Source organism: Oxyura jamaicensis, chromosome 1 (genome assembly GCF_011077185.1).
Source record: "Oxyura jamaicensis isolate SHBP4307 breed ruddy duck chromosome 1, BPBGC_Ojam_1.0, whole genome shotgun sequence".
NCBI lineage: Eukaryota > Metazoa > Chordata > Aves > Anseriformes > Anatidae > Oxyura > Oxyura jamaicensis.
Window position 1 is genome coordinate 184,534,408 of NC_048893.1, and position 12,308 is coordinate 184,546,715.

Below are 12,308 nucleotides of genomic sequence, written 5' to 3' on the forward strand. Positions count from 1 at the left end.
ACCCTTTCTTTCATGGCTGCAGATAATCACACAAAAAAGGAGAGGGCACAATAACTTGTCTGTTCCATACAGCTGTGAAGCATTAAGTCATCTGTCCTCATCCTTTTATATTTCTGTATCCCACTACTTTGGGCTCAATGTTTGCAAGAAGAATTGGCTCAATGTAAAGAATTGGTGAAATGTAGCAAAACACCAGTATGAAAAGTGCAAAAAATTGGTAAATTCAGCCATCTGTCTGACTCTTATTTATTAGCTGTTCTGTTTACTTTTTCACAAGCTATGTGACCAGGTTTTGTTCTTTCAAATTTTCAAAGGACGTATTTGCATTTGCATAGGAACATTTGGTGTTTTCTCTGTTTTATCAAGTTTCATCCATCTGACTGGAGAGCAGAAATATTACCACGTAATGGGGGAACTCGTGAGCGATGGCGGTGCAAAGTGACCTCCTGTCTCCGTGGCTTGTGGGTGCTGGGCAGGTGTATGTAGTGCACACTGTACGATGTAACTCACTCCTCCTCTTCCAGTCAAAATCTTATTGAACATGCAGCGATTGTGAATGCAAATGGAACTTTTTATACATGATCAGAAAAAGGGCTAAATTCACTGCATAAATTATTCACAACAGATAATTCAACCTATTCTCATGGGACAGTGCAATGAATGTCTGATGATGTCATAGAAAGAAAAAAAACAACAACAACAAAAAACAAACCAAACAAAACAACAACAACAAAAAAACAACATCCAACCAACTAATTCTTCCAAACTGTGAAGTCAACAGCAAAAGCTTTTACTAATTTCAAAGGCACCAGGACTTAGCCCATAGCCAGAGGGTGGGGATACAGCTTCTCTGTAGTGGTTCCCAGTTGTGTTTAGAGCTATTTAAAAACCCAGACAAGTGCTTCTGCTTGGAGGAACCCAGACTAACTCCATAGAGTTGCCATCCGGCAGCCAGGGTCCATGGGCTGCAACAGCTCCAGCTGAAAGCAGGTCTCCTCCACAGCTGGGTGCAGATGATGGCTCCCAGCCTGAAACAGCCCTGCCTCCATCGTGCTGTGGTGGCGGTGCCGCCGAGCCAGTTTGGAGCTCCAAATCACAGGGTGGCTGAGGGGAGAAGGCACCTCTGGGGGTCACCTGGTCCTACCCCCTGCTTCAGCAGGACCACCTGAAGCAGGTTACCCAGGACTTGGCAGGCTGGGTTAATTTGCTTTGCATCTGGAGTAGATTTGCAGCTAGTGAGAGGGGTCTGTGGCCAGCGTGCCACCCTGATGTGGCTGTGCCACCACAGCCCTGGTGGCAGTGCCCTGTGGCCACGAAGCGGGCACTGTGACCACATGCAGTGGATGCGGGGTGTGGGTAAAGGCTTGTGTGCCATGTTAAACCTCCAGCAGGAGAAGCAAGCAGCCGCTGTTCACCGGCGGTGGGGGTCTTGGGCACCAGGGAGAGGCAGGGGTCCATGCCACGGCTGTTTTTGGCATGAGGTCCTCCCTCAGCACCCATCCGCCATGGCAGGCTGCGTGAGGCGGCGAGCCGTGCAGGACGACACGGGTTAAGTTATATAAACCCTTTTGGGGAGGGGGTGGAGGAAGGGGCGCTGCCGGCGTGGCTGCGGCGGCTCAGGTTGATTGAGAGTGGATGACAGCGGCCTGGCGCAGGCCCACGGCGGTGGAGGAAAGCTGCTTAGCCCCCTCCGGGTTGCCATGGAGATGGGAGGGCGGCAGCGGGAGCGGCGGCGGGGCTGTCAGTGAGGCACAGCACCACCGGGCACCACCGGGGCGGTGGCGGCGAGGAGGCCGCGGCGGGGACGCGGTGGCGGCAGTCATGGACTCGCATTGCGACTGTGCCGAGCCCCCGGCCGCCGAGCAGCCGTCGGGGAAGATTAACAAAACCGCCTTCAAATTGTTCAAGAGGAGGAAATCCGGGGGCACCATGCCGAGCATCTTTGGGGTGAGGAGCAAAGGTGGGGAGGGGAAGGGCGCGAGCAAAGCGGGGATGGTGCGGAGCAGGACGCACGATGGCTTGGCCGACGCCGTGCTGGAGAGCAGCAAGAAGGAGGACCAGGGTGGTGGCGATCCGCAAAGCAAGGATGCTCAGAGCCGGGCGGCCGGCAGCCTCAGCGTCTCCCCCGGCAGCTCGGTGGCGAAGTCGCACAGCTTCTTCTCCCTGCTGAGGAAGAACGGGAGGACGACAGAGAACGGCAAGGCAGAGAATGCGGATCAGCGGGCTGGCGGCAGACAAAAGAAGGGGCTGAAAGGGATCTTCAGCAGCATGCGATGGCATAAAAAGGACAAAAACGGCAAGGAGGAGAGGGGGGAAGCCTCGGAAATCCAGTCCGGTCTCATTATGCCGGGGTCTCTGACTGCCAGCTTGGAGTGCATCAAAGAGGAGACGCCAAAACCTTTGTCTGAAACTCCAAACAGCACAGGAGACATCGGTCTCGAATCACTGCATGAGAAGCACACCTCAGCCGAGGAGCCCCAGGTGGGAGGTGGGGAGTCGCGGGACAGCAGAACCCCCCCCGGGGAGGACCCTGCCACTGCTGGAAGGCGACCCGAGGAGCTCTGCCACGAGCGACCGGACCCAGGTGCTGGAGAGGTTGGGACTGCGAAGGATGCGGCCATAACAGGTGACATTCCAATAACGACTATTCCCCCTGTTGAACCTCACTGTGATAGTGGTCAAGAGATGGCAGCCGCCCCTGACCCTTCCTCTATTGATCCACCCTCAGAGCAATCGATTGATCGTATTTGTTTGATGTTTGCTGACGTGACTTCACTGAAAAGCTTTGACTCTCTTACAGGCTGCGGAGATATTATTGCGGACCATGAGGAGGATGTGGGCGGCGGGAGTGGAGGCTGCGAGAAGAGCACCCCCGGGGTCAGCAAGCTGGGTGCCTCCAAGAAACACCCCACCATGGTGGCCTACCAAGGAGGAGGGGAGGAGATGGCCAGCCCGGAGCAGGTGGATGATACATACCTCCAGGAGTTCTGGGATATGCTGTCGCAGACAGAAGAGACCCAAACAGGAGGAGGAGGAGGGACAAAGATGCCCGAGGGGCTGAAGGAGAACCGAGGTACTGAGGGGGCCCAGAACAGAGTGGCGGTGAAACGTGGTGGCTTCAACCAGATCCCTATTCACCTCAACCACAAAGAGGAGCAGAAGGGCAGGGAGAAGGAGCAGCATGAGGGTGTCCCAAACAGTGATGAGGGCTACTGGGATTCCACCACCCCTGGTCCTGAGGAAGATAGTACCACGAGCATCCAGAAGGAGACCATTCCCAGGGACAGCTACAGTGGGGATGCACTCTATGACCTCTATGCTGAGCCAGATGAAAACCCACCAGGGAAGCCTCCAGACGAAGGGGTCACCTGTGTGCCACGCTCCAAGCCCGTGTCTCCAATAACGACTACCTGCTCACTGAAAACACCCTCAAGCACAATGAAGGACTCCAAAATACCCATCAGCATTAAACACCTCGCATCACATCCAGCCAGCCATGGAACAGACACGAGTAACAGCCATCATGTTGCACACCATCACCTGGCCAAAAGTGAGATGCACAGAACAAAAATCCCTGTCTCTAAAGTACTGGTACGCCGGGTTAGTAACAGGGGCTTAGCAGGGACAACGGTGAAAGCTGCCACGTACCAGGACAGTGCCAAAAAATAATTGAATAGCAGGTGGAGACAAATTTGGACAGCAAGGTTGGTGTGTGAAAATCTGCATAGAAGACCACAAATAATGAATTCGTTTTGCATCACCTGAAGAAAGGCACCTAAAAGGCTTACTTCAACAGTACTCCATGGGCCTGCACTTCTGAATCCCTTCTTATAGTACTGTATGGCTGTACACAAAAAGTCAACTTCTTTCCAAGCATTTTTTTTTATTATTTTTTTTTTTTACATTTGTATCTTTTTTCACAGCACTAAACACTGGGGAGGTTCATTTTACATGCCTTTGTGGAAGCAGGACTTGGATTATGAACCTAAAAGAGCATCTTCCCTCATCCAAAGCAGTGCCATGAGTTCTTCAAGGGAACAGAGTTACAAAAGGAGCGACATGAGAGGTTCTCCACTACACTTATCTTTTAGTCATTTCTGGGGGAGGAGTGGAGGGTGGGTGCCTGGCTCCAAAAATGGTGTTTGCTCTACAAGATATTGGGAAAAAATGCCAAGCAAAAAACAAATAACCTAACAGGTATTTTACCTGATGTGGGAATGAGAGCACTGCTCAGCAGCAGACTTGACTGACTCATGTGCAGTAGCTAACTAAGGCGTTAGGTGGACTTGTCTAGCAGGAAAACATATTTTTATTTCTGTCTGTTTGGTTGGTTTTGATCTACTCTAATGTAACTGGGTAACAGAGACACCTGACGTAGGTTCAGATGTTTACATCAATACTTGTCCGATAATGCATACAATCAGGTTCAGGGAAACATTTTACTAAATGCCAATATATACACACTGTTCACATTTATACAATAACTTGCTTGCCATGTGTAAATATATACATATTTTAGCAGATTTACTCAATGCTACAGATTTTTTATAAAAAGAAAAAACACCTGTCTGTATTATCTAGAGTTTAAACAAAAGTTAGTTTTTATAGGTAGATAATTTTACAGTTCTAAAGTGATAGAACTTTGTGTAAGTACCTTAAATTAGAGCAAAACTCTGTTTTGTATGGGCTCATGCATCCCCAGATAAGTAAGTCTGAAGTGCTGATTTAATTCCAGTGGCACATTCCGTGTGTCAGAGCTGAGGTTCTGACAGCGCTGACATTGCAAACCTCTATTTTCAGGGGTTTAGACAAAGTTGCTCTGGGCTTAAACCTTACAGAGAAGGAACCCAGGTAATAAACATGTTTTTTAATTATTATTTTTAAAAATATATAAAATTAGTTTTTGACTATTTAAAGAAAGTCTGGGTTCTTGTTGCTTTTTATTTTCATTCTAAATAATGTCAGAATAATTTTACTTTAAGAGAGAAAAAGAAATATGGTAAGCTAATGGTCCATAAAATGGTCTGATGAGCTTGGATCTTAGGAGAAATGTATTAATGGCCAGGATGTTTTTGAATAGTGGCTACTATACATGGGCATTGACAACATTTCCAAGAAATTTAATAGGGTTTTAATGTGCCTGAGGACATATTTTTATGATACACTGAAAAAGCTCCAAAAAAATCACTGAAGTCTAAAGGTAAATATTATGTATTTACAAAATATTTTGATATAAGTATTTAATCATCAGACCACAATTAATATAAAATATATACTCCAGTGTATCTGACAAATAATATACATTTTAAAAATATACATGTCTATATTATGCAGAGAATCCTAAATTCACATAACTGAAGCTAATGGGTCTGATCTTACATAGGAGTTGGTTTTATTGTGTCTTAAACTGAAAGAAAAAAGGAAAATAAATATACACAATATACATTTGAAGGATATTAAGGTTATAGATAAACCATAAAAAGCCAGGAAACACAATAATAAGAATGTTTTATATGTGTAGTTCACTGGGGTGATGGCTTGATAAGTCACAAGAGTAAAATTGGCATTTAGGGTTGAAATGACTGCAGGATTTAATACTGAACTGCAACACCCCAGTGAATAGGGAGAAAGTGTTAGTTTTCTCATCTGTCCCTGTTTTCATGGTTTAAGAACCTTAATACACTTCAAAGATTATTCTATACGTTTTCTTTATGACATATATGCGTGTGGTTTCCTACATGCCTACTCACACAGACACGTTGTACATATGCATGTGTAGTCAGAGCGCACCTCCTCCTAACGTACATGCACACAGGCAGACATGCACACCCTGCACACTTCCACCCGTGCAAAGACGGACACGCATGCACACTCCCATGCATGGATAGAGGGGATGTACCTTAAATATAACTCAAAACACGCTGGTGATTATTTCCTCTGCCTGAGAAGGGGGTTTGCATTTGGCCTGACTCTGCTTGTGCATTTTAGAAAGTTAAAGCTGAAATACCCTCAAAGGGATGAATGTACAGAACGTGGAATATTATCCTGGTGTTCGCCCCTAAGCCTAACATCCTATTTTTCTGTTCTTCTGTTTCCATTTGACTGTAAGGGACATGTCTTTCCCTGCATGACAACTCTGCAGAAAAATCGTAATTCCCCATTTTGTTTCATGCACAAATTGTACAGGGAGATTCTATAGGGTACTGGAAGTTGAGAGGGCGGGAGGATGTGGTGGGCTTGGATAATACCATAAAAACTGGAAGCATGGATTGCAGGTAGTATCAGTGGTGCATCCTTTGAATCACTTGAAGATGTCAGCTACCATCCCTACAGGACTTGTGTGTGGCAATTGTTCATCGTATGCATTTTGTTTGCATTGTGGCATGTATGTATCAAGAAACCAATAGAGTAACACTAGCCTAGCTCCCTCTCACGTAACGACTAACAAGAATCATCATTAAAATGCTTTGGCTTCCCTTCATTTTCTCTCTCTCTTTTTTTTCTGCCCCATTTTCCCTCCTTCCCCTGCATGCTGGCGCGCAGCTTCCTGCTCCGTGCTAACCCCGGTGCCGAGCAGGAGGTCCTGGGCTGGCTGCCCAGCATGGGCTGGGAGCATGGCCACGCTTACCCGCGAGGCCAGGTGCCCTCTGGTCACTCTCTGTCGCATACCTAGTGCAAGTACATGTTGCAGATCTCCCGTCGGTTTGTTTGGCTGCTTGCTATGTACATATTTTAAGGACAATCATATCCTGACAGGATAAGGAAAATGGGAAAGGAACTTGTAGTAGGGTGTCAGTGTTTTGGATCGTCATGACATGATGACATTGATTCAGGGTAATGGTCGTGTGAGAGTAAAAACACAATTTAATGCTCAGATTAACTTTGTATTTATAAAACTCACTTTTGTCTTCAAGCCATCTATGTTAGTATTTCAAAAGGTAATAGAAAATGTAATATTTATTAGGGCTTTCAATTTTCCTAGAAATATATTTGTATAACTCCACACAATGCCTAAAACAATCACTGAAAGGAGGTTCAAAGGCTTTCTTTACACCTATATTTAATTCCTGAAAGATCCCTGTAAAATGCTGTGCGATGCCTAACAACAAACAGTTAATGGCTTGCTGGATTTAGAGGCTGAGACATCAAGAGGTAATAATAGTCCCGAGGCATTCAGTGGTGGTTTGCATCCTTATTTATATTACTGTGTTCAGGCATATATTTTCCTTGGCTTTGGTAGGTATCAAGGTAGAAATGGTGTTCTGAGTCCCAAAGATAACATTCCCAGTTCTGTAATTGTTTTGATTTTCTTCAAGAATAGTTTTGTTTCATTGCTTTCTTCATTGTTTTGTGGTCTGAGTGATGCTTTGTAATGACCAGCTTGTAAGTTCATAAAGGATTTTATAGATCAGAACTTGGCATTTAGTTCTATATACTCCTTGCACTTTCAAGTCACTGCTGGTAAATTTTGTATGTTCTTCGGCTATGTCTATATATTGTGTAGCGTTTTATAGCTATCTACAGTGATTTCAGTGGTATACATTCCTGTCCTATATTTCAGCACAAAAGATTTCAATTTGGTAGCATGAAATGATGTTTTTGTGGACTTCTTTTGTCATGATAGGAGTAAAGTTTTCTGTACTATATGTGTGGCCTGCAACAGACATAAAGGGTCTTACGTTCCTTTTAGTGCATATGCATTTTGCTCTTGCCAGTAATAGGACTCAAACACATGTAATAGGTTTCAGAAGAAATTACATGACTAGAATAAGAAAATCTATGTTCAGTCTTATCCCATCAATCACCAGCATTTCTTTCATCCACTGTGACCATCCTTACCACCATTCACGGTAGTAGAGGACTGAATTTTAAAAATTACATGCACAGATGTACACTATGAAAATTAATTCACTGATTATTTTTTAATGAATCTTACTAAATTATTTATCTAAGCTAAGCGAATATTGCACCAAAGTCTTCAACAAAATACAGATGGCATTTTCAGTAAGATGCTGTAAGTGCAGATGAGCCAAATTAACAGGCTTTGCTTAGCAAAGCAAAACCTAGTTGTTTTTAAATTTGTAGCACTGACTGAGCTTGCACATCAAAGGGAGCCATTGATTCTGCTACATGGCCATGCTCTGAGGTTTTTTTTTGGCTGCTCTAATGGACTACTTTCAGAAAAGGCTTTTCAGCAAGATAATGGTATGAGAGAGACAGTTCACGGCAACAATAGCCACTTACAAGGCAGACGGTTATCTAACAGCGATAATGTGGGACTTCAAGCAAGGTGGCCTGAAAATGTAGCTTCATAGTTATTAATATGAAAGGCTGAGACTCCTGTCTTGGAAAAGCAAACTGACACCAACTTAAAGACGCTGCAGAAATGAGTCTTGGCAGAATTTGCACATAATGGTTTCTGCAGTATTTTTTTTTTTTTTTTAATGTTCGGTTTTCATTTTTTTCATTTTTCCTCTGGTTTTGGTTTGTGCTTTTTTGTTTGTTTGCTTTGTTTATGTTTTCACTACAATGACATAACCCCATTTGTCCTCACAGAACTGCACAATGACTGACTCTTCTGAGATATGATACTGGGAATACACTGTCAGTCATCCTTCAGTGGCCTGGGACTGGTCCCCACAGAGCATCCCTCCCTCCCACTGAAGAGGGGTGGGATGTTTACTGTGAGTAGGAGGTATCTGAATCTATCCAGCTGTTTGCTCTTGGGGTACAGCTGAGTTTTAATCTGATTTACAGGTAATTTTTTAGCTCATTGTTAGCTCACGTCTTATCTTCCTGTGAGCATCTCAGTGGGCAAGGTCAGCATTGATTGCTGTTTCCTATGTCTGTGTTGTAGAGGAAAATGGAAGAACCACTGCCATATGCAAAGGAATAAGAGCTGTAACCACCCAAGCCACATCCTGGGTGCCTTTACTCCTGTAAAAGCATGTGGTTAAAGCTCTTCCTACCTTAGAGGGCTTCTCCATCCAAAACTATTGCCTGGGACCACATTTTATTATTTTTTTTCCCCACTCTGTCTCCTGTTCCCTCTCAGCTGTACTGCAATAGCTTGGGAAACAGATTTTTGCCCCAACCCTCCATCACTAGAAAGCAGGAGCTGCTGCCCGTGTATTCTTCGTGAGGGCTTTGCTCCTGCTTCTTAGTCTGGAAAAAAATGAATTCTCTTTCAGAACAAGTTGCAAAGATATTTAAAATGGAGATGTCTGCTGTGTGATCTCATACACGTGGGTGAGGATGTTGAGTGCTATTTTGCAAAGTGGAATATATCCCTCCACTTCTCTGTTTTGCACAATTTAGCAAATCTAGCAGGGAAGCATGTCATGCTTGTGGAAAAGCCTGGAGGCTGTTTGTTATGGAGACTGTGCCCAGATTTTCTTTATCTTTGGTAAGAGCTGCTTTTCTTTTTCCTTTCTGTATATACTTAAATAAATAGACCCAAAGGTGTACTGGAAAGAGGAAAAGGTTATATACTTCACAGGGCAAGGAGTATAAATTGTTCTGCTCAGAGGCTTCTTTTAGCAATGGCTAAAAGAAAATTGCTTTGCCTGTAATATCACATCCAAGCAGTGCTCTGAAATAGAAGCTAATGTAGCTATGGGCACAAAGATAGAAAAGCAGCATTTTGGCATTTGCCAACAAAATCTGACAATCTCTTTCTAAGGCCCAGTTCCTGCTGTGGTAAATCTTCCATAGTCTCCAGTAAGAACTGGAGAAGGTCTTTAGTCTCTTAATTTTGAAGGAAATAGGAAGTATTACTTAAATAAGTCTTCCCTTTTTCTAAGAGATGAACATTATTCAGGTGATTGTGCAGTCTTTGATATTACTGTAGTTGTACTTTCACTGATCTAAATGCAAAACATGTCTTTCCATTGTTTTTCCATCTTAACAAGCAACCACTCCTGCACATAACTCCAGTGCTCAGCATGTTTAAATTACAGCTAACACAATCACTGCCTTCCTTAATTTAACTTGTGACGGCAAAAACAGGACCAGATCCTTTCCAGAGCACTAAAACCCCTGCTTATGGTGTCATTGCTCTTGTTTTTTTATATGGTAAATGATTATCCCTCCATTTTATTGTTTCACAGCAACATCTTAAATCTGTTTTAAGGGAGAACAACACACAGGGAACTGAGTGGTAAGAACTAGACCAGCTTTTTTATTATTTTGAATGATGTTGCATCAAAACAGTTGCTCTTTCAGTATCAGATTGTTTCCATGGGATTTTTATACAGATGCATTGGAGGCTTTGAACATAATATGCTCGTAAAAGAAAATTGGCTACATCTGCTTTGAATTAAGCCTGACCTTAAAATGTAAAAGCTATGCCTCTGGTGAGGCTTCCTAGTTAATGGCAGCCCACAGGAAGGTCTGCCCACAACTTACCTGCACCCCACGGATCATGGGAGAGTTTGTCATCTGTCCCTTTCCACGTGTCCCAGGGGAGTGCAAGGTGGGCATCTGCCAGACAGGACAGCAGCAGCAGCAGGAAAAGCCAGGGCCAGCGATGCACTGGGGCAAAAGGGTTGATATGGTGCTTGGGAGATGGGATGAAACAAGGGCTGAACTGCTGGTGCTGGTGGAAAAAGAGAGTTAAATGTAGACCAAGGACAAACTGGGTGCAAGTGCTCTGGGTTGCAGCAGCAGCAGCACCAAATCCTAAGTAAGGCACATGTAACCTTCTGCAGCACATGGCTTGATAGAAGCAATGTTAGCCTGCTTTCAAAAGATGGAGCAAGATAAAAGCTGTTACCTTTGTGCAAAACTTACGTAAATCTTCTGCCACGGGACAGATTGCAGTATCTCCGTCCACCAGCACTCCCTCTGAAACCACTAGATCTATTAGCAGTGGTGGCTGGTGTTAAGACTGAGTGAGGACCCCATAATTTGGCCCATTTGATTTTTCCTTGTTCCCTTTGTCAGCTGTCTGTCTCAGGAAAGCTCTAGAGTCATGGCTTCTAGCCCTGTTGAAATGGGGAATGAGATATGAATGTGGTTGGTGGAAAACACAGATTCAGTAAGTGCAGAAATTACAGAACGGCTTCAGTCTATTATCACAGCCCAGCTCTGGTGAAATATCATGGTGTGCCTGAGGAAAATGCAGCAGGGGCTGTTCCACACTGCTTCTGACAAACTGATGCTCTTGGGCTTTCCTATGTGCCGAAAGGGACAGATGTGTCCTGTTAGAAGTCACTCAGTCTGTTTTTACTAGTCATATTATAGCTGATGGATCATTGCTTATTACATTTTTCCCTCATGTTTTTTGTCGGCCACCCCCAGGAAGGCAGCATATGACCTGCTCGAGATAATGAGCGAATAAAGCCAGACCTCCCTGCTCTTCTTATCTAAAAGGGTTGTGAATGATCCGGTGAGGCTGTGTGCACCAACTTTTTCAGAGTACAAGATCAGGCTGCTCCAGGGGGTGTTGTTGTAACAGACTGTTAGACATACTCTGCTCCTTTCCACCTCTGCAAACTTCAGTAAATTAGTGTCTCCTTGAATCAACTCTGTCCCAGCCAAAAGCATGGTATCTGTATTCTCAACATATGGAAAACCTAACTGATAGCAATAGATATATTTTTTTTTTTTTTCTCCCTGACAGTTCACGAGGATATACTTAATCAGTGTTTATTTTATTTTTTATTCTGTAAATATTTATTTTGATACCCTGCGTATTTATTGGCACTGGTTCTGGTGTTTGCTTATGTGTCATTGTAAATGTTGATGGTTTCAATAGTCTTGCTTCTAATGAATGTAAGGAACTCAGACTAACTGCACTTTTCTTCCATTCAAAAATCGTACAGAGAAAAATATTTCCACTGTCATATTATGTGTTATAATGAATACAGTTAATAAAATTGGTTGTCACTTTTCATTGATGAACGTGGAGGTTACTTTTTGATGTTCAAGTTGGAGCTAGAGTTGATTTATTCAGAGCTAGATTTGATCTATTCAGTGCACTGGAAATCACTAGGCTTATGAAAGCAAGACATTGGAGAATTGTGTCCCCAAAATAGCATAAAAGAGAATACTTGGGCATGTGTGCACTTTCATTTCAATGTAGAAATGCCTTTAGCTGTTTTACTAATAACATCACAAAATAACTAGATTAAATTTGCTACTTAGGGTACGGCTTTCATAAATCTGAGTGAGTTTTGGTCTTCTGCTGTTTCATCAGTGGTTTTTTTTTTTTAATTATTTGTTTTGTTTTGTTTACCTTTAAATCACCGAGACGATGGAAGTGGACCAAGTCTCATTCTGTCTTTCAAATCATCTTCGCTTCGTGG

General features: G+C 43.8%; 1 protein-coding gene across 1 annotated transcript; it reads left to right on the plus strand.

The window, feature by feature from the left end:
• Positions 1-1,547: 1,547 nt before the first annotated feature.
• AMER2 (APC membrane recruitment protein 2) lies at positions 1,548-11,900 on the plus strand. The gene is made up of 2 exons (XM_035326154.1): positions 1,548-2,626; positions 2,801-11,900. Exons 1-2 carry the CDS (start codon positions 1,636-1,638, stop codon positions 3,667-3,669), a joined length of 1,860 nt encoding a protein of 619 aa, XP_035182045.1. The 5' UTR covers positions 1,548-1,635; the 3' UTR covers positions 3,670-11,900.
• Positions 11,901-12,308: the final 408 nt, after the last annotated feature.